The sequence below is a fragment of the Microtus oregoni genome, unplaced genomic scaffold (genome assembly GCF_018167655.1).
Source record: "Microtus oregoni isolate MIOR12 unplaced genomic scaffold, Mior012 000049F_ref0000343, whole genome shotgun sequence".
NCBI classification, from domain to species: Eukaryota; Metazoa; Chordata; class Mammalia; order Rodentia; family Cricetidae; genus Microtus; species Microtus oregoni.
Window position 1 is genome coordinate 1,398,348 of NW_024543223.1, and position 20,635 is coordinate 1,418,982.

The 20,635-nt window shown below is 46.9% G+C and overlaps 1 protein-coding gene and 1 pseudogene across 1 annotated transcript in view; one reads left to right on the forward strand and one right to left on the reverse strand.

Moving 5' to 3' along the window:
- LOC121436504 (TBC1 domain family member 10A) overlaps positions 1-14,157 on the reverse strand; it is a 34,526-nt gene extending 20,369 nt beyond the window's left edge. Inside the window, exon 1 of the mRNA XM_041636471.1 lies at positions 13,883-14,157. Within this exon, the coding sequence (XP_041492405.1) occupies positions 13,883-14,091 (209 nt within the window). The 5' untranslated portion in view covers positions 14,092-14,157. The remainder of the gene's footprint in view (positions 1-13,882) is intronic.
- Positions 14,158-14,658: 501 nt separating this feature from the next.
- Positions 14,659-15,317, forward strand: LOC121436532 (annotated as a pseudogene).
- The last annotated feature ends 5,318 nt before the right edge of the window (positions 15,318-20,635 follow it).

The following is a 20,635-nucleotide window of genomic DNA, read 5'->3' on the forward strand; positions in this document are numbered from 1 at the left end:
AAAGTGAGTTCCAGGACAGCCAGCATTGTTAGACAGAGAAACCCTGTAACAAAAAACAAAACAAAAAAACAAAACAAAACAGCAACAAACAAAACAAAAAGAACACCCTTCCCAGACAGCTGGGGAGGTCTGGTGTCCAGAGGGTAAGTGACTTGCCCAAGGACATGCTGTGGGTGGCAGGGAAAAGGTGATATCTGTAGCAGCCTAGTGCTCCCTCCTGTGGTCTGGTCTCTCTGCCTTGGAGCTGGCTGGCAGTGGCTCCTGTCTGGGTGAGAGAGTCTGGCTTGCTTCACTCTCCCTCACTCCCAGTGGCAGTGAGTTCTGGACCAACCTCTCTATCCCATGAGGCACTTACTGGCTCTGCTCCTTCCGGCTCTGGGTCAGTGCACAATGGTAAACAGGTTCTCTCCACCCTTCACTGGCCTCGGCATCCTGGCCTCTGCCCAGCTCTCCACTCTACTCAGCTCCACCCTGTTCTGTTTTGCAGACTCCAAAACTCAAGGAATCATCTTTTAGTCCACTAAGCTGGGGAGGGCACAGATAGCAGAATGCCCAGGGCAGCTCTCCCTGACAACTACAGGAAGCTGTGGAGGCTCTTCTTAACAGAAGCCACCACTTTCCCAAAACTTAGCTGTGCTCAGGCAGAGTGGTGTTGGACATTTTCTGCTTGTGACTGAGCACTTAGCTCACAATCTCCCTTGTAGACGCCCAGAGTCCACCCTGATCCACGTGTGACTCCCTAGACCATCCTTACCAAACTGTTAGCTCTCACCTACTATCCTGACTCACTGTGTTCACAAGGGCCCTCCTTCTGAAACTTCCTGGCTCCCTATTGCCCCCATCTACAACAAAAATTGTAGCCCCTGGTTCTCCAATCCTCCTGTCCTTTGCACATGACTCCTCTCTCTCCTACTTTTACTCTAGGTGCCCCCTCCCTGAGCCACTTCTCTCAGCCGCCCTCCACTTCTACCTGGCTCCTACTGACCACTGAAGATCTCATCCAAAACTGCCTCTCCTTTCTGTATTGCCTCTAACTGCTCCAGGCACTGCACAATCAGCACATTTCACTCCATACACTTCTCTCCAGAGCCTTACAGGAAAGATGAATAGAATACATACTCTGCCTTTGCAGAAGCCAATGGTGCAGAAGCAGCTGGGTGGATAAATAACTCATACACACTGAAAAGAGGGCACAGAGCTTGGGAAAGGTGCTAGGAATCTGCAAGAAGCCCCGGGGTGAGGGTGGAGACGTTTGGGGAGCTGACTTTTAAACTGAGGTTTGAAGGCTGACAGGAAGTGGCTAGGCTGAGAAAGGGGGAAAGAACATAGCAGGCAGAAAGCCCAGTATGCACAAGCGCAAGTTAACAGGAAGGGCATGGCTTGTGTGGGGAATGTGAGCAGTCCAGCAGAGCAGGTCCAGCTTCCCACCTGACCTCTGCTCTGCTGAGGCAGCATTCCTTGAGGAGGTATGCTCCTAGCGAGCCCATCAGGTCATACTCTACAGTGCGTCTCAGGCTAAGACCATTACCTAGTACCTAGCTGGCACTTACTTGATCAACACAAGGTGAACGATTTCCTTTGTGACCTCAGGTCTGAGTTCTCAGCAACAAGCTGGGAAAACTGACTGCCTTGAGACCAGGCAGATGCACAGTAAGAGTATGCCCTCTCCAGCCTAACACAGCTCTGGATCTTGAAGGCTAGCAGAGGGCTGAGCTCAGATCTGCTTGAAGATGGCCTTTTACAACATTATAGTTCTATTCAATTAACTTGACTGAAGTCTGTAATAACACTTACCAGGCACTTGCTAAGCACCAGACACCGCTCAGCATCCAATTGACATCATTTCATTTAACCCTGATAACAAAGTCCATGAGATGCATTCTCCAATTACCAGTCCCACTGGGCAAATGAGAAAACTCAGACTTTCAGCAAGCTAATCACTGCCCAGGGTATATGGCAAGCAATCCCTGGCAGGTGAGGGTAGGCCCTCTGCTCTTCTCTGACTATGCCACCCCACTGCAGCACTCAGTGAGATGCACACAAACTTTGGCCCCAGGAAATTAGCGCTCAATGAACTCCCACTCACAAGCAGTGCAACACTTTGCCAGTCACTTTAGCTCTCTGGGATGAGGCTTCTGCCGATGTAAAATCAGGGTTATAATGATAACCCATCTCCCAGAATTAAGTCTGATGTGGGAGTGATTTCTTTCTAATCTGTTGCTTTCATTGGTTAATTAATAAAGAAACTGCCTTGGCCCATTTGATAGGCCAGCCCTTAGGTGGGTGAAGTAAACAGAACAGAATGCTGGGAGAAAGAAGCTGAGTCAAGGGGTCACCATGATTCTCCCACTCCAGACAGACACAAGTTAAGATCTTCCCTGGTAAGCCACCTCGTGGGCTACACAGATTATTAGAAATGGGTTAGATCAATATGTAAGAGCTAGCCAATAAGAGGCTGGAACTAATGGGCCAAGCAGTGTTTAAAAGAATACAGTTTTTGTGTAATTATTTCGGGTATAAAGCTAGCCGGGTGGCGGGACACAGCCCGCCGTTCCCTACAACATAAGTCAGAAGAGACAAGTGACAAGGCTACCACGCAAGCTCCTCTGTGAAATGGCATTAGGTAACAATGGCGAGAGAATGGAGGGGTCACCTAGGCATGCCAGGAAAACAGGACAAAAGTCCACAAGGCACAAAGAGGGAGAGTGCTGATGGCAATTATGAAGCAAACCTGCACTCTTCCTCAGGAGATTACTGGATGGCCCTAGGAGGACACAGGACCCAGGCAGCCCTCTGCCACACACTGCCCTGAAGTAAGCCTACCTCCTCTCTCACTTCTGTTTTTTCTTCACAGGCCACATAGAAAGAAAAGCAGACCTAGAGTCAGGGCTGTCAGAGGGCCTTGCTGCAAACGACTCAATAAGGAACTAATGGGGGAATTCCCAACCTGCCCTGATTGGTCAGGGAACTCCTGACCTCAAGCTGAGTAGAACTGGCTCCTGCCTTACCCCCAAGACCATGGACGAGTGAGCTGCGCACACGAGGGACACATGTGCTGGGTGCTTTTTAAACATCCTCCTCCTAAGATCCTCTTCCACTGCCACCAATGCCCAGAGAAGTCACACGGCTGGAAAGTGTCAGGAGGAGGCCTGAAAGCTAAGTCTGCTGGTGTCTTGAACTTGGGCTCTTCCAGACCCGAGTCTAGGTTGCCCTTCCCTGTGAGTCAAGACAGGGAGGAAAAAGAAAAAAATAGCATCTTCCCGGGGGCAGACTAGGAAGATTGTTCTGTGCACACAGTGTCCAGGGCCAGATGCACTGAGAATGAGCAAGAGCTCCTGGAACCTATGCTCCCTCACACCCAGCTTTTCTGTCTCATTTCAGGGTGCAAGTAAGGCAGTGTGTGTGCAGACATGGGACAGGAGTTGTACTATTCCTTGTGTGCAGACATGGGACAGGAGTTGTACTATTCCTTGTGTGCAGACATGGGACAGGAGTTGTACTATTCCTTGTGTGCAGACATGGGACAGGAGTTGTACTATTCCTTGTGTGCAGACATGGGACAGGAGTTGTACTATTCCTTGTGTGCAGACATGGGACAGGAGTTGTACTATTCCTTGCAACAACTCAGTTACAAAACAACACAGAAAACCTGTTAGGAAGAGTAAACATTTAGGGCTGGGCTGAAGTCCTAAGACTGTGGCAGGAAAAGGGGCCACAAGGCGATCACCAGCTTTAGTAGGATGGAAAACTGAGACCCCCAGATATCAGGCCCAGTTCCATCCCTTGTTCAGCCAGTTTCCCTGCCTATAAACAAGACAATTTCCATTACTCCATCAATTTCCCATTGCTCCCATAATGGTTACCAGAGACGAAAAAGATAAAGCTCAGCATAGTGACACAGGCCTTTAATCGCAGCACTTAGAAGGCAGAATTAGGCCGATCTCCCTGAGCTCAATACTGGCCTGGTTTACATAAGGGTTCAGGCTGGCCAGAGCTACATAGGAAGACACTGTCTCAAAAATAAATAAATAGACCCAGGAGGTCTCACCAACATGCTGCCTAAACACGACCTGAACTAGGCTGGTACTGACACTAACAGGTGTGCTAACGTGAAGAAGGAAAGCACACGGGAACCCATCCCTAACAAAGAGCCACAGACAATTAAGGATGAGAGTAGAAGACTGGGACAAATAGTCTTCCCTGACAAGAGCTCATCTATTGGTTATCCAATACCAAATGATAAGCCCTGAAAACTATATATACAAGTAACATTATACTGACTGTGAAGGCTGTATTTATATAGTTAGGAATAAACACACACACGACTGCACATGAGGGACAACTAAAGAAGAGGCCATAGCCAGGCAGTGGTGGCGCACACCTTTAATCTGAGCATTTGGGAGACAGAGGCAGGAGGATCTCTGTGAGTTCAAAGCCAGCCTGATCTATAGATTGAGTTCTAGGACAGGCTCCAAAGATAAACACAAACACCCTGTCTTGAGCTGGGCAATGGTGGTGTATGCCTTTAATCCCAGCACTCAGGAGGCAGAAGCAGGTGGATCTCTGAGTTCAAGGCCAGCTTGGTCTACAGAGTGAGTTCCAGGACAGCCAAGGATATTATATAGAGAAATTCTGTCTTGAAAAACAAAAAAAAAAAAAACAAAACAAAAAAGAGGCCATAAATCTGAGTAAAGAGTGGGTGTGTGTGTGAGGGTTTGGAGGGAAGAAAGGAAAAGAGAAATGATGTAATTATATCATAACCTCAAAGACTAAAAGCTCTTTTTAAAATTAAAAAAGAGATGAAAAAAAAGAAAAAAAAAGAAAAAGAAAAAAAAAGAGATGAATCTGATTTAAAAAAAGAAATAAAGCTTCCTTCCATCTGAATACATCTCCACACACATGAGGACCATTGGTTCAGTGCACAAAGCTCATCCAAGAGGAACAAAGTATGCTGGAAGTGCTGGCTTCTGTGGAATGTGCCACAATGACCCCTGGTGTTGAGGCTACCTACCAAAGCATTTTTCCAAGGCCATTTCTCAGAATGTTTGAATAGATGAGCTCTATTTTCTCTGCAGGTAAACTGAGGTTTAGAAAGGCCAAGCAGCTGATGATATGATAGTTTACATAAGCAACCCCAAAATTCTACCAAGGAACTTCTACAACTCATAAACACTCAGTAATGTAACAGGATCCAAGATTAACTCAAAAAAATCAGTAGCCCTCCTGTACACAGATGATAAATGGGCTGAGAAAGAAACCAGAGAAACATCACCCTTCACAATAGCAACAAATAGCATAAAATATCTCGAAGTAACTCTAACCAAACAAGTGGAAGACTTGTGTGACAAGAACTTTAAATCTTTGAAGAAAGAAATTGAAGAAGACACCAGAAAGTGGAAAAATCTCCCATGCTCTTGGGTAGGTAGAATTAACATAGTAAAAATGGCAATCTTACCAAAAGCAATCTACAGATTCAATGCAATATCCAGCAAAATTCTTCACAGACCTTGAAAGAACAGTACTCAACTTCATATGGAAAAGCAAAAAATCGGGGTTGGAGAGATGGCTCAGCGGTTAAGAGCATTGCCTGCTCTTCCAAAGGTCCTGAGTTCAATTCCCAGCAACCACATGGTGGCTCACAACCATCTGCAATGAGGTCTGGTGCCCTCTCCTGGCCTGCAGGCATACACACAGACAGAACATTGTATACATAATTAATTAATTAATTAATTAATTAAAAGAAAAAAAGCAAAAAATCCAGGATAGCCAAAACAATCCTGTACAATGAAAGAATTTCTGGAGGCATCACAATCCCTGACTTCAAACTCTACTACAGAGCTACAGTATTGAAAACAGCCTGATATTGGCATAAAAACAGGCAGGAGGACCAATGGAACTGAATCGAAGACCTGGATATTAATCCACATACTTTTGAACACCTGATTTTTGACAAAAAGCAAAAAATATCAAATGGAAAAATGAAAGCATATTTAACAAATGGTGCTGGCAAACTGGATATCAACATGTAGAAAAATGAAAATAGACCCATATCTATCACCATGCACAAAACTCAAGTCCAAATGGATCAAAGACCTCAACATAAAGCCAGCCACACTGAAAACCTCATAGAAGAGAAAGTGGGAAGTACACTTGAACACATTGGCACATGAGATCACTTCCTAAATATAACCCCAGGAGCACAGATATTGAGAGAAACAATTAATAAATGGGACCTGCTGAAACTAAAAAGCTTCTGTAAAGCAAAGGACACGGTCAACAAGACAAAATGACAGCCTACAGAATGGGAAAAAATCTTCATCAATCCCACATTAGACAGAAGTCTGATCTCCAAAATACACAAAGAATTCAAGAAATTGGTCATCAAAAGAACAAATAATCCAATAAAGAATGGAGTACAGACCTAAACAGAGAACTTGCAACAGAGGAATCTAAAATGGCTGAAAGACACTTAAGGAAATGCTCAACATCCTTAGCCATCAGAGAAATGCAAATCAAAACAACTCTGGGATTCCATCTTACACCTTAAGAATGGCAAAGATCAAAAACACTGAAGACAACTTATGCTGGAGAGGTTGTGGGGAAAAGGGAACACTCCTGCACTGCTAGTGGGAGTGCAAGCTGGTACAACCCCTTTGGATATCAGTGTGGTGATTTCTCAGAAAATTGGGAAACAACCTTCCTCAAGACCCAGCAATACCACTTTTGGATATATATCCAAAGGATGCTCAACCATGCCACAAGGACATGTGCTCAACTATGTTCATAGCAATATTATTTGTCATAGCATGAACACAGAACCTAAATGCTCCTCGACCAAAGAATGGATAAGAAAAATGTGGTACATTTACACAACGGAGTACTACACAGCAGAAAAAATAACAACATCTTGAAATTTGCAGGCAAATGGATGGAACTAGAAAACATCATTTTGAGTGAGGTAACTCAGATCCAGAAAGACAACTATCATATGTACTCACTCAAAGTGGTTTTAAAACATAAAGCAAAGAAAACCAGCCTACAAACCACAATTCCAGAGAACCTAGACAACAATGAGAACTCTAAGAGAGACATACATGGATCTAATCTATCTGGGAAGTAGAAAAAGACAAGATATCCTGAGTAAATTGAGAGCATGGGGACCTTGGAAGGGGGTTGAAGGGGAGGGGAGAGGCAGGGAAGGGAGCAGAGAAAAATGTAGAACTCAATAAAAATCAACAACAACAACAACAACAAAAAAAAAGACCAAGCAGCCTTCTCAAGGCCACACAGCTACTTAGTAACTCAGGGGAGACCAGGACTTGGGTCTTTTGAGCCCTGCTCAGACGCCTTTGTTTGCACTGTGTTCCTAACCCAGTTATTTTATTTGAGCCTCACAAGCCTTTGCATAGCTGCACCTGTAACCACTTGTCTAATGTGCGACTTCCCGGTTAGACTATAAGTCATTTGAAAGTAAGACTGGTTTCTATCTGGAAGCTGACACAGGGCTATACATATAGTAAATGCTGGATAAAAAGCAGGGAACTAGCCTGTGATTGAATTAGGAAACATGCTTAAGCCATAAACCACAGAAATCAATTGGAAAACTGGCACCAACACCCTCATACACCTGTGCTGAGTTAAGAGTACTTTCCCCATTCTGTAGCCTTATGCTTCCAGCCAGAATCTCTAATCTCTAAGACTGCCTCTCATAGACACTGTACTCACCTGTCCCAGCTAAGGCACCAGTTGGAAGAAAATCAAGATACTCCATGAAATCAGACTAACCCCTGGCTGTCATCCTCCTCCCCTTGATCAGTTTACACTAGGCCGAGAGCCAAGTCCCCTGTCCCAGCTGCCATGCTACCTTAAGGTAAGGATTTCTATGTCCTCAGACTCATTCCTAGCTCCTTGGAGAGAAGCTTGGCTCTCCTTGTAGCTTTTCATACCATCCAATTTGTTTACCAGGCAGCAACTATAAAGCTCAGTGTTACCCTTCCGCCTCCTCCAGCCAGGTCAGCCAACTCTCTGTCCTGCTAGAGAGAGACAAAGAACCCCTTGATGTGCCCTGGGCATTCCAGCCAAGCTATGCACCTTGGGGATATGACAAAGGCAAATCAGCAGCAGCCCACTGCAAAGGCTCCGGAATAGGCCGTGTAAGAGGCCTTTCCACCTCTGTCACTCTCAGGGTTAGCCACAGTCCAAGCTCTAATGACTTGCCAGTCTCTTCCTCCCTCTTCCAAGTCCCACCATAGATCCTTTGGCCTATCTTGGATTCTCATGACAATTTCACCACCTGTGATCCAGCTCCTCTTTCTGTCATCTTCAACAACCTCTGAGACACAGGAGGACTCAGGCTGGCATTCAAGGCTAACTTAACTGTCTGTCTAACCTCTTTTCCAGCCTAACCCTGCTTCTATCTTGCCTGCCACCACTGCTCTTAGCAAATTATATACTTCTCAAAGAGCTGGCTTTTGGGTGGAATGTTGCACATAAGTCCTTTCCATCCAATGAAAAGACCCTGCTTGTCTTGTCCCTTCTGAGTGCTGGGATCAAATGGCACTTCTTCATAGGCTCCTGTAGGCAAAGCTGCCGCTTCCTCCTGTAGATACTAAGAGCAGCTGCACACCTCAATTACAGCCTTTATCACTCAACATTGCAAAGATTTGTTTGTGGTTCTGTCTTTCAACCAGTCTGAATTCCTTGAGGGCAACAAGACAGAGATGTCTTGTTCAGTTCTTCATCCAATCACAGCATCTGGCAGAGCAAGCATTCAAGAGTTTTTTGGAAATAAGCTCACTGCTAAAGTGGCTAAGCTAGCAAAATGAAGCCTTTAGCTGGCTCCCCAGGCTCCCGCATGGGCTACCTCACTACCTAAGCAGAAATAAAGAGCTAATCTGTGCCGGCCTTTGCAGGGCTAGACAAGGAGTAGGGTAGTGTGGGGCAGGAGAGGTGGAAAAAGGAAGATGAAACAGAGAAACCCAAGCTGGCAGCTGCCCTAAAGTCCTGGCTAAGTGAGCTTTGAAGCAGGAGTTCTGGTTTGCCAGTGGGGCAGCCAGGCCAATTTTCTCCCTTCTAGGATTCCCCTCAAGGAACCCAACTGGAAGAAGAAAACTGGTCTGGCTGCTTCAGGATTTGTCATGTGATAAATTTGGGGCACTCTTTTCTGAGGTCTTCAGGTGCTTGTGTTCAGAATGGGCACTACCACCCCTTCAAGGGAAGTGAAGTTCACCTGATTAGGACTTTGTCTTGCCCATAGGGCAAGGCCTTACTATGACCTGAGAGGTGGGAACTACTCACCTTTAAAAGGGGAAAGAATATTACTGAGCACCTACTCTGTCCCAGGCTCTTTTCACACAGCAGTTCATTTAAACCTCACAGCAATCCCCAGAAGTCAGCACTAGCATAATCTTTTCATGGGTGAGACTCTGACGTTCAGAAATGAGGCGGCAAGTTCAAGGTCACACAGACAGCCAGACTTCAGAGGTTGTATTAGGAGAGGGCCCAGGACTACCTTCTTCCCCGCATCCCGGTGTAAACAGACTGAGTGACTGAGCCTCAGTCAGGTATTGTTGTCCCCTACTCCCAGGTTCTGTTTCAGGCCAGATGCTGGGAAGACAAAACATCAAGCAGGCTCCATCGCTTATCTCTTTCCCACAGCTTAGGGTTTCTAGTGAGTGGACACACAGGCACCTTCCCAGGACGGCAGCTGGTGAGCTGCCTCCTCCTTTAGCCTTTACCAAGTCAGATCTTGTCTGAGGCTCTAGAACAGTACCATTAAACGGGATTTTCCTTAGAGGCTGAGAAAAGGAAATGAGAAACAAATAAGAAGGCTCATGGTCAGGAGTCAAAGACTGTACACACATGTACAGTCGTATTCTTTCAAATGGATGACCCAGGGACCACTCACTGCCAGCTCCATGCTCTCCTGGGACCTGTACTAGCTCAACAGAAGTGGAGAGTCTGAGCTTACACACTAAAAAAGGCAGTGGAGGCAGTATAGCAGAGGCAGGCTCTAGCTTGCCAGAAGGGCCCTGGCCCCACCTCAACAAAAACTGGCATAGACCAATCTGTAAGGATGCCAATTAAGTCAGTTCTATGACTTCCAAAGTCATTAGGCTGATATAATTGGCTAGAAGTAGAGGGAACCAAGGGATTAAAGAAGACAATACTGCTGTTCCAGATGTTTCTCCCTGAGCTCAGCTCAAATCACTTGCTCCCCTAACAGGAAGCCAAAGCCCACAGGATCCCAAAGAGTGTAACTCCTGACTCATCTGGCCTACATACTGAGCAGACTGAGGCAGGGTGGGACGCTCCAGCCTCAGGCAAGTGCTGACAATCACTTGGAAAAAGGAGAGGAGGGTTAGGGATTTACCTCTCCAGCTACCAGGGATTTAATTTATGCCCTTTCCCCCTCCTGACCAACTTTCAGCTGCAGAAGGACCATCAGACAGGTCACTCTTTCCCCTCAAGAGACGGAAGGATAACGTCACTCTTCCCTTCCCACCCTTCCCTGCTCAGAACACCTGGTCTTCCTAGGATTTTAACTGCCCAGCTAAGTCTTGGGTTAACCCAGAACTAATGCTGCCAGGGCCTCTGTCTGTGACTGTGCCACCCACAGGGTCATTCATGGGCTAGTTGCTTTCTTCCCTTTGGCTACTGCTCAAGAGAAGACAGGGAACAATTCAGTTCCACTAACGGTTCCCTCCAGAGCAGGCTGAATGACAAGATGGAAAAGTGCAACAGCACAGGGAACTCTGGTTTAGGCCAGACGGAAAAAGCAGGGCTAATACTTGTTTCACATTCATCTGTACGACAGTGGCCACCTCTAAGTTCACGTCTAGTTTTCTGACTTGGTACATCTATCAGTACAGCATTTAATTAATACATATGTAGCATTTATTCCACCGCAGACCTGAGGAGAGAAAGAGGTGAACAAGGCTGGTTGGTCCAGTCCTAAACCAATTAGACTAATGACAACACACTCTTTTCCTTTCTGGCCATTCCTGTTAGCCTCCTACACTGTCAAGAGTGTAAGGAGTGCGGAGGAAGCAAGGAAAGGTGATGGCAGGCAGATTCCTGTGAGTTATCTTCAGTTTTACCTTCCTGCCTGCCTGCCAACTGATTTCCTACTGGGGATGAAGGGCCACAATTATGGATGGTGAAGCCGATCCTGACCTTGGATTCTAACATCCTGGATCCAAATTCTAGTTCTGCTGTAATATGCTAAGTGAACTTAAGCATATTAAGCAAGTTTTTGCTTCTCTAGCATGTTTTATCTTCTGGACACAGGCTATACTGGACAATCTTCTTAAGATCCATTGCAGCTTAGCCTACAATTTTATTATATCCTTTAGGCCAAAATGCAACAGACATCAGAATGAGGAAGCCTCTGAATTCTTTCCCATTCCCACAGCCCTTGGCAACTACCAAAACTAACCTATATTGAGACAACCTTTGACCCAGAGTGTCTGAAATGGACCTTTAATCTGGAGACAGAGTCCCCATCATCTCCACTGCAGGACCTTTGTGCTAATGTTTCACTTCTCTGGGATGGCACATGGACTCCTAGCCCTCAACCACGAGACTAGGTTCAGGGCGGTCACCCTGAAACTTCCCACAACTTCCCCTCTATGGCCTTGGGCAGGGACTTACTTTTGGCTTTTTTAGAAACTAAACAAGGAAGATCCAAGCTTTCTGATTCCAGAGATCTTGCTAACCGACAAGCTGAAGGGAGACAGGCAGGGAGACAGAAGTAGATCGGGGCTTTCATTCAGCCGTGGCCTCCCAGACACTGGAGATGTGGAAGGCATCTGCAGAGTCACATCCCAGGTTTGTAGTCGGAGGGTGGAGAAGATAGACATCTGGCTGCCTGGTTGGGGATGAGAGCCAAAGGGAGGTGCTCCCGTTGGGCGACTCTTCCCACAAATACCAGAGGTACGCCCTCATTTTTCTCTTCATTTCTCAGACCCTTAGAAGGAGAAAGAAAGCTATTTCTTTGGCTATTACTTGTGCCAGGCAGAGTGCTGGGTGATTTCATGTATTAGATTCTCATTTTTCTCAGTATCATTGGATTAATTTTACCCTTGAATAAACAGGTTAGGGATTCAAGATCTGCCCAAGGTCACACAGCCAACAAGTATGACCCCTAAGTCTGGCCCTTTTTCACTTTATGCATCGCCCTGTACCCTGAAATCTGGTTAAATGCCCAATAGGCATGAAAGAAGAATTTTCATGCTTTACAATGTATCAGTAAATCTAAGCTGTTGCTTCCAAGACCCCACAAATAAAACTGAATCCCTTCCTACCCCAAGACCTCACCACCCTAGGCCCCTGATCCCTGATGCCTGTGCCCTAAATACACTCTACATGACGCTCACACCAAGGAAACTAGGACGGAGTCAGGGTGAAGGGTGAGAATCAGGGGTTCTCCTCGTTTTGGACTGGACGAGGCTTAGCTTAATGTGAGCAAGTCTGGAGGGGGTGGTGGAGACAGATCCAGTGGGTGGGAGGAAACTCCTTCTAGGGCAGAAGAAGCCTGGATTTGTAAGATTCTCCTCCTAAGGAGGAGGAGGCCTGGGGAATAAGAGACTCTTGGAGGGGAGGGGAGTTGTGATAATACGGAACTGACATTTATATGGGACAGCTTTACAGAATGCGTTTCTTAAGATAGTCAAGTACTTCTGTAAATCCCAGGAATAGCTGGGGACACCTTGGGCAGTCACACCTAGTCAGAAGAGGGGGAGGATATATTCTGGAGTAAGGCTCTCCTGGTGACGGTCTCTAGAAACTGGGAAGCACACTCACTATGGGAGGAGGCTTGTCAGCTCTCTGTATGGCACTAGTCTCACACTACAGGCCAACTGGGATATAAGTGGGATCTAGAGGCCATCTTCCTGAGGGGCCCACCACATTAGACTCTCAAGTCTCTAGAGGGCTGACTTCCAGGGGTTCTGTGGGGCAGACGGCTGTATAGTCCAGCATGCTCATCTTGGAGGGAAGGCGCTACTCCACTGGCTCACCTTTCCCTAAGGGTCAATGGGGTGCCTGGATGCTCAAGGGTGGGGTGCCCCATGAGTGGGGATCCTGCTGTGTCCCTCCTTCTCCTGCCCTAGATCTGGAGCTGGGAAGAAAGTATGCATGCACACAGCAGCCTGGGAGTCTGCTGGCTGGCTCCTATGGTGATGACGCTGACAGGGAGTCCTAGCGCTGAGGGGCTGTCACCCTAAAATTACTAGGAAGGGGGAGTGTCTGCTCACCTGTTGCCTGTGACAATGGACAAAGATGCCTTTTGGCAGAAGGTTTGTGTGTGAGAGAGAAACAGACACTCTTTGACCTTTCCATGATGGAAAGAAACTGTAGGTGATAAAACGGGTCTGAGAGTGAGCTGGCCAGTGTCAACGTGTCTACGTATCGTGATGTAAGGTTAGTGTGACCTGGGGTGGGGCCAGTCGGGAGTCCTGAAGTCGACCTAAGATTTCCTGGGATGGGGATCCTGAGGGGGTGAGACAAGGATTCTGTGGGGTAAGGGAGAGGTGAAGAACAGCTATGGGGAAAGTATGGGACAGCCATCTGTGCGCATGTCAGGGGGTGGCAAAGTCAATCAGCCTAAAGACCAGGGTGACCTAGTGTGAGTCTAGTGGTGTTGGTGGCTATCCCCCAGTGGCGAGGGCAATGTGAGTCCCTTGGAGGGAGCAGATCATTCGATCAGGGGGTTACCGGCGTGGGGACCGGGAGGAAGGGGGTGGCCTGTCTGTCCGACGTAGGTAGGAAGTAGACTCCGCTTGGGGCGGGTCCGTGGGGATGGGGCAGTGGAGACACGTTGGTGGGTCAGGCCCACGCCTGCGCTGGTCCCGCGCCCGGCCCAGACCCCAGCTCTACTCACGCGCCCTCGGCGCCCTGCGAACCCACGATGAAGCCGAACTTGTCGATGCGACGCTCGGCGAAGCCGTTGGCCTCCGAGTCGGAGCCGACAGAGCTGAGCTCGTCGGCGGTGGCGGCATCGGGGCCCTGGGCCAGGCTCTCCCGGGTCCCGGACAGGCTCCCGCCCGCTGCGGGCGCGCGCGGCCCATTCTCTCTGCTGCTCTTCGCCATCCCGGCCGCGCCCGCCACCAGAGCGCCAGCGGCCACCTCAGCCGCTCGGCCTCTGCCGACGCTGCCGACGCCCCGCCCACGCACCGCGCCCATTGGCTGCCGAAAAGCTGGGGGCGGCTCCCCAGGGAGCTCCCACCACGCGCCCAATGGGTGCCGAGGGGCCCGGGCCCCGCCCCTCTTCCAGGCTGGCGCCAACTGGACCGACGTGAGGGGGCGGGACAACCGTGACCACGGACCCTCCTTCCCTGGCTGCCAATCACACAAACTCACCTGGACGAGCTCTTCTGGCTTTTCCGGGTTGGCCCGGCGCTGGCGTGTCACCTGCTGCGGCTCTCGGGACAAAGGCCCAGGGCTTCCCCGGAGGTCCCGCCCGCCTCTGCCTCTTTGGGCCCGGTCCTTGCGAAACAGGGTCGCGGGTGGGGCTGCTTCACTCTTTCAATTACAATGATCAGAAGCTAGTGGGTTTAGGTATCTGAATCACCTTGCTGCTGTTTAGGGGCGTTTAAATTAACTCGTGGGAGACGCTATAAGAATAATACAGAGCTCTTTGCCCCATCTACTGCTAGAATGAAGACCATTCTCAGCAATCAGACGGTCGACATTCCAGAAAATGTGGACATCGCTCTGAAGGGGCGCACAGTCATTGTGAAGGGCCCCAGAGGAACCCCCCGGAGGGACTTCAATCACATCAACGTAGAGCTGAGCCTTCTTGGGAAGAAGAGGGCTCCGGGTTGACAAATGGTGGGGCAACAGGAAGGAACTGGCCACCGTCAGAACCATCTGCAGCCACGTTCAAAACATGATCAAGGGTGTTACGCTGGGCTTCCGCTACAAGATGAGGTCCGTGTATGCTCACTTCCCCATCAACGTCGTTATTCAAGAGAATGGGTCTTTGGTTGAAATCCGAAATTTCTTGGGTGAAAAATACATCCGCAGGGTTCGGATGAGGACAGGCGTTGCTTGTTCTGTCTCTCAAGCCCAGAAGGATGAATTAGTCCTTGAAGGAAATGATATTGAACTTGTTTCAAACTCGGCGGCTCTGATACAGCAGGCCACAACAGTTAAGAACAAGGATATCAGGAAGTTTTTGGATGGTATCTATGTGTCTGAAAAGGGAACAGTGCAGCAGGCTGATGAGTAGACCTAAGTTACCAGTTCCAGAAACAAGAACCTGAATTTTAATATGATTTGGGGTATCTTTTGGGACAATAAAAGACTTGTATTGATAAAAAAAAAAAAAAAGAATAATACAGAGCAGGGCGGTGGTGGCGCACGCCTTTAATCCCAGCACTCAGGAGGCAGAGGCAGGTGGATCTGAGTTCGAGGCCAGCCTGGTCTACAAAAGCTAGTTCCAGGACAGGCTCCAAAGCTACAGAGAAACCCTGTCTCGAAAAAAGAAAAAATACCGAGCCGGGCGTGGTGGCGCATGCCTTTAATCCCAGTACTCGGGAAGAGGCAGGCGGATCTCTCTGAGTTCGAGGCTAGCCTGGTCTACAAAGTGAGTTCCATCCAGAACAGAGAACCTGTCTGGGGGGGGGGGGGGGGGGAGAACAAAAACAAACCTGACCTAAGCTCTACTTTCCCTTGTAATCTTTTTCCTTCCCAACACCTTTTTTGGTGAAGGTTGATTTGTATTGTTTTGAGATAGGGTCTCCAGACCCTATGTAGCCCAGGGCCCTCCCTAGTCTCCCAAGTGCTGGGATTACAGGTGTGGGCCACCATGCCTGGCTCCCCTAATGATTTTATAGAGATACGACTAATATACCCCAAATCTGTTTAAAGTGTAGTTTCTAGATTTGAATTCCATCACCCTATCCACTCATCCACACATGCACCAATAAATATAAATTAATGCATGCCTATAATCTCAGCACTCAGTAAACTAAAACATGATGAGTTTCTGGGCCGACTTGGCTACAAAGGCCTTAACGCAAATAAATAGTACAATACCATGGTTCTTTAGCATCCTTAGAGTTACACAAACACTGCAATCCAATTTTCCAACATTTTTATTGTCCAAAGAAATTACTATTCAATAATGGTCACTCTCAGTCTTCCTCGCCATCTCTGGCAACCACTACTCTACTTTGTGCCTACAGATTTGCTCTTTCTAGACATCACAATTATCTGTGGTTAGCCATCATTTTGTGTGTCCAGTTTTTTTTTTTTTTTTTTGCTTTTTTGAGACAGGGTTTCTCTGTGGTTTTGGAGCCTGTCCTGGAACTAGCTCTGTAGACCAGGCTGGTCTCGAGCTCACAGAGATCCGCCTGCCTCTGTCTCCCAAATGCTGGGATTAAAGGCGTGCGCCACCACCGCCCGGCGTGTGTCCAGTTTTCTAAGAGAGGGTTTTGTCTTATGATACAGGCTAGCCTTAAGCTTTCTTTTTGTTGCTTCTAAGATACATCTATATTTGAGTGCTTCTTAGTGCCTTAGTCTTTTCATGGCTGAAATTATACTCATTGTATGGACATACCATATTTATACAGTATTCATCAGTGAGAGTCATTTGATTCTTTTTCTTTTTCTATTTGGAATAATGTTGTTTGATCAGGGAACATATTTCATTTTTCCTAGAACTTCCTAGGAGTGGAATTTCTAGGTTTTAATGGTAACTCTGGCTAAACTTTAAAAAAATAATCTCAAACCGGGCGGTGGTGGCACACGCCTTTAATCCCAGCACTTGGGAGGCAGAGGCAGGCGGATCTCTGTGAGTTCGAGACCAGCTTGGTCTACAAGAGCTAGTTCCAGGACAGGCTCCAAAACCACAGAGAAACCCTGTCTCGAAAAACCAAAAAAAAAAAAAATAATAATAATAATAATAATAAAATAAAATAAAAAAATAAATAATCTCAGTACTCAAGCGGCAGAATTCTGCGAGTTTGATCCCAGTCTGGTCTATAGTGTGGGTTCCAGGACTGCCAGGGCTACATGGAGAAACCCTGTCTTGGGAAAACCAAAAACAATAAATAAGTAGTGTGTATGCATGTGCTCATGCATAGCATATGTGCAAAAGTCAGAGACAATTATGAAGAGTCATTTTCCTTCTTCTACCTCATGGATTCTGGGTATCAAACGTAGGTCATCAGGCATGGGCCTTTACCTGCTGAACTATCATGACAGCCTGTTTAACCTTTTTGAGTAACTGGTAAATTGCTTTCTAAATTGGTTGTGCCATCTCTTGTAATCTTTTAGTAATTTTATTATGCATGTTCTACTCTACAGGTAGGTAAATTGAGGCTCTAAGAAGTAGTCAGTTGCATAGGGTCCCAGGCTAGTTTGACAGTCTCAGATATGACCTGTTCTCACAATATGCTTGTATTTGAAGGATTGGGCCAATTAAACTTCTATGGACTTAACCCCAGCATCCAACTTCCAGCCCTAGAGATCATCAACTCTTAGAATGGTTCCTCATCCATCTAGTATTCTATGGTTTACCACAGTGGCATTTGACACTCTAACAACTAAGGAGGGAGACAGTCTGAGCTACCAGGGTCTGAAACAAGCTCCAAGAAAGGGGCTTAGCCTAGAGTGAGTGACTCACCAGCCATTTTCTTGATGCCACATGGCCAGAAATTCTTAGAGACCTGTAGTCTGCATTCCATTTGCTTTCGGTTTTCCACAAAAAGAGCAACAGCAGACATGGGAGCAGGCACAGGCCATTTTGCTCTTAAACCCCGTCTGGGAAGGCATTCCTCCTTTCCAATGACTGAACACAGCTCCCAGGAGGCAGAGTGGGTCTATTCCAGGGAAGGAGGAACCAGATATATACACTTTGACCTAACAATGCTGGTCCTAATATTCTTTCCAAAACATAACTACCATTCTGTCCTGTAATGTACCCGACAAAAGCAACCAGGGAGAGATGTTCATTCATTTGGGACACACAGCTTAAGGGTCCAGTCCATTATCATGGTGAGGTAGCTCTATTTGTTCGAGACAAGTCTCACCATGTAACCCTTGGGATACAAGGTATGTGCCACCAGCTCCTTTGTCTTTTTCCATTTTATTTAGTACTGGACATCAGCCCATGGAATGGTGCCCTTCACGTTCACAATTGGTCTTCCTCCCTCTTCAGTTCAACCTTTCTGGAAACCTCACAGACATGACCACAGGTGTCTCCTAACTCCAAATCAAGTTGACAGTGACACAGATACCCAGAGATCTCAGAGCAAGGGTACCTGTCTTTTAGAAACATGACAGACTGTAGTTGATGACTTGATTCTGAGGCTTTTTCTTCTTTTGAGCCAGGGTCTATGTTACCTAGGCTGGCCTCCAACTCCAGGGCTCAAGCAATTGCCCTGCCTATCCAAGTTCAAGTAGTTGGGACCAGGTAGGCACTACCATGCCTGGCTTCTTTTAGACCATTTCTTCATTAGTAAAATGGAATACTGGAAAGAAGCAAAAACAAATGCTTAATTATTTTGAGATTGTAGTGTGACATGTTCTTAAGCACTTGCTTAAGGAAAATTCCCAGTAACAATGGGCAGAGGTGACAGAATTCATCAATTTCATGAGTCCACTATAGCCTACAGCTATAGCACTGAAGTTAACAGCTTAATCCAAAGCATGTGGATTGCTTCACGCCTGTCCTAAATTACCATGTGTCCTTGTGTAAATTTATTTAACTTTAAGAACACCATTTTTCCTCTTCTGAAAAAATGGGAATGCTATTAATTACTTGGTGAGCCAGTGTGCTTTGATTCTGAAGCCTTCAGAACAAAGCAGGCTCACTGTTAGTTTATGCGTGTCTGGGTGTATATGCACACAAATGCATGTGGGTGCAAGTGAAAAGCCAGATGTTCTTGTAAAATGTCTTCCTCAATTATACCCCACCTTATTTTCTGAAATAGTCTCTCAATGAACTCACCAGTTCAGTTAGATTGGCTGGCCAGTCAGCTCCAGGAACTGTCCTGTTTCTGCCTTCCTAGTGTAGACAACATGGTGGAGATTGTTTTATGTGGTGTAGGGACCTTAATTAACTCAGGTCAAGCTTATTTGGTAAGTGCTCTCCCAACTGAACCATCGCTCTACCTCCCAATGTTAATTTCTTTAACGCCAGAGCATTGTCAAATTTTTTTGCTTTTGTTTTTTGGAGATAGGATTTCTCCTGAAACAGTCCTGGCTGTCCTGGAAATCGCTTTGTAGACCAGGGTGACCTCAAACTCACATGGATCCACATGCCTTTACCTCCCAAGTACTGGGAGCACCACCACCACTTGGTTAAGTTTTTTGTTTTTAAATGTCTTTAAAATTTATGTCTGTGTATACAGGTGCCCCCTCGGGTCAGATGGAGTAATTGGCAATTGTGACCAACGTGGGAAGGATGATGGGAACTAATCTAGGATCCTCTGAAAGAGCAGCAATCTTCAAGCACTGTATGACTGTAGTGAATGGGGCTGGCTGTTCCATGGCTGTTGTACCCATGAACTCACAGCACAAGGCCTGCTGGAAACTGGGGCCTACCAATATTCCATCATGGATGGGGAAGGACGGTTATAAGGTCCCACCCTCCCTGAGGATCTAGAGGCAGTTAACAGTTGTTTGGGTAGAAAGGAATAGTCTTTAGTGGTATAGCCACTGTTACGTTGTTGCCCTTGATCAAATACACAACCTTAATTAAATGCAGTGACATACACACATACACACACAAACATGAGAGGAAACTTGTTGGGAAGAGTGTTTGCTGGGAGGAGGAGAGAATAATGATAATGGAGGGCATATGACCAAAGCATACACATACACATATATATTAGCTATCTTTTTGGTTTACGAGATAGGATTTCTCTGAGTGAAAATGCTGGCTATCCTGGAGACCAGGTTCGTTGGCCTCAAACTCATAGATCTGCCTGCCTCTGCCTCTTGAGGGCTGAGATTAAAGGAGTGTGTCACCACACCTATTTTACATTTTTTAAATAAAATTAAAAAGCAAAACTTTAAAAACTCAAAAAAAAAAAGTAAGCACTTTTTAAACTTGCAATGTTGTAGAATGTGCAGTGCCAGCAAACAACATTCGTCTACGGCCAGCCACCAAAGGTCACAAGGCTCTGTGGTCAATGAGCCTCCAATGAATGTGAGCCAGGACAGGCTTTCATTCAGGAGTTCTGGGAACTGTGAACTCCATGGCGTATGGATCAAAGGGCCCATTCACTTGCATTCTGCCCAGCCCCATTCCTGGCCCCTTGTCATAGCCTCAGCTACAGAGAGGCACTGTGGGGTCTGCCAGTCTGCAGAGGCATATGTCTTGACACCATGCCATGTCCCTAATACCAAAAGGGAGCTCTTGGACATGGGTGCCCTCCCCTCCTGGAAATCCCTCCAGAGGATTTCTAGTGCTGCCCAATTAGTGTCTAGCAGCAAGTCTGCTTTCAGGTCCCTAATCAGAAAAGCCTACCAGCAAGTCAAATTTTGCACTAGTCCTGAGGGACAACCTTGGGGCAACCAGGAGAATGGCAAATGTCACACAGGGTACAGAATGGCATGGCATCAACAAGGTTGAATGTGAGGAATTTGTGCTGAAGCCCAGTTTCTGGCCCTGCCAAAGAGC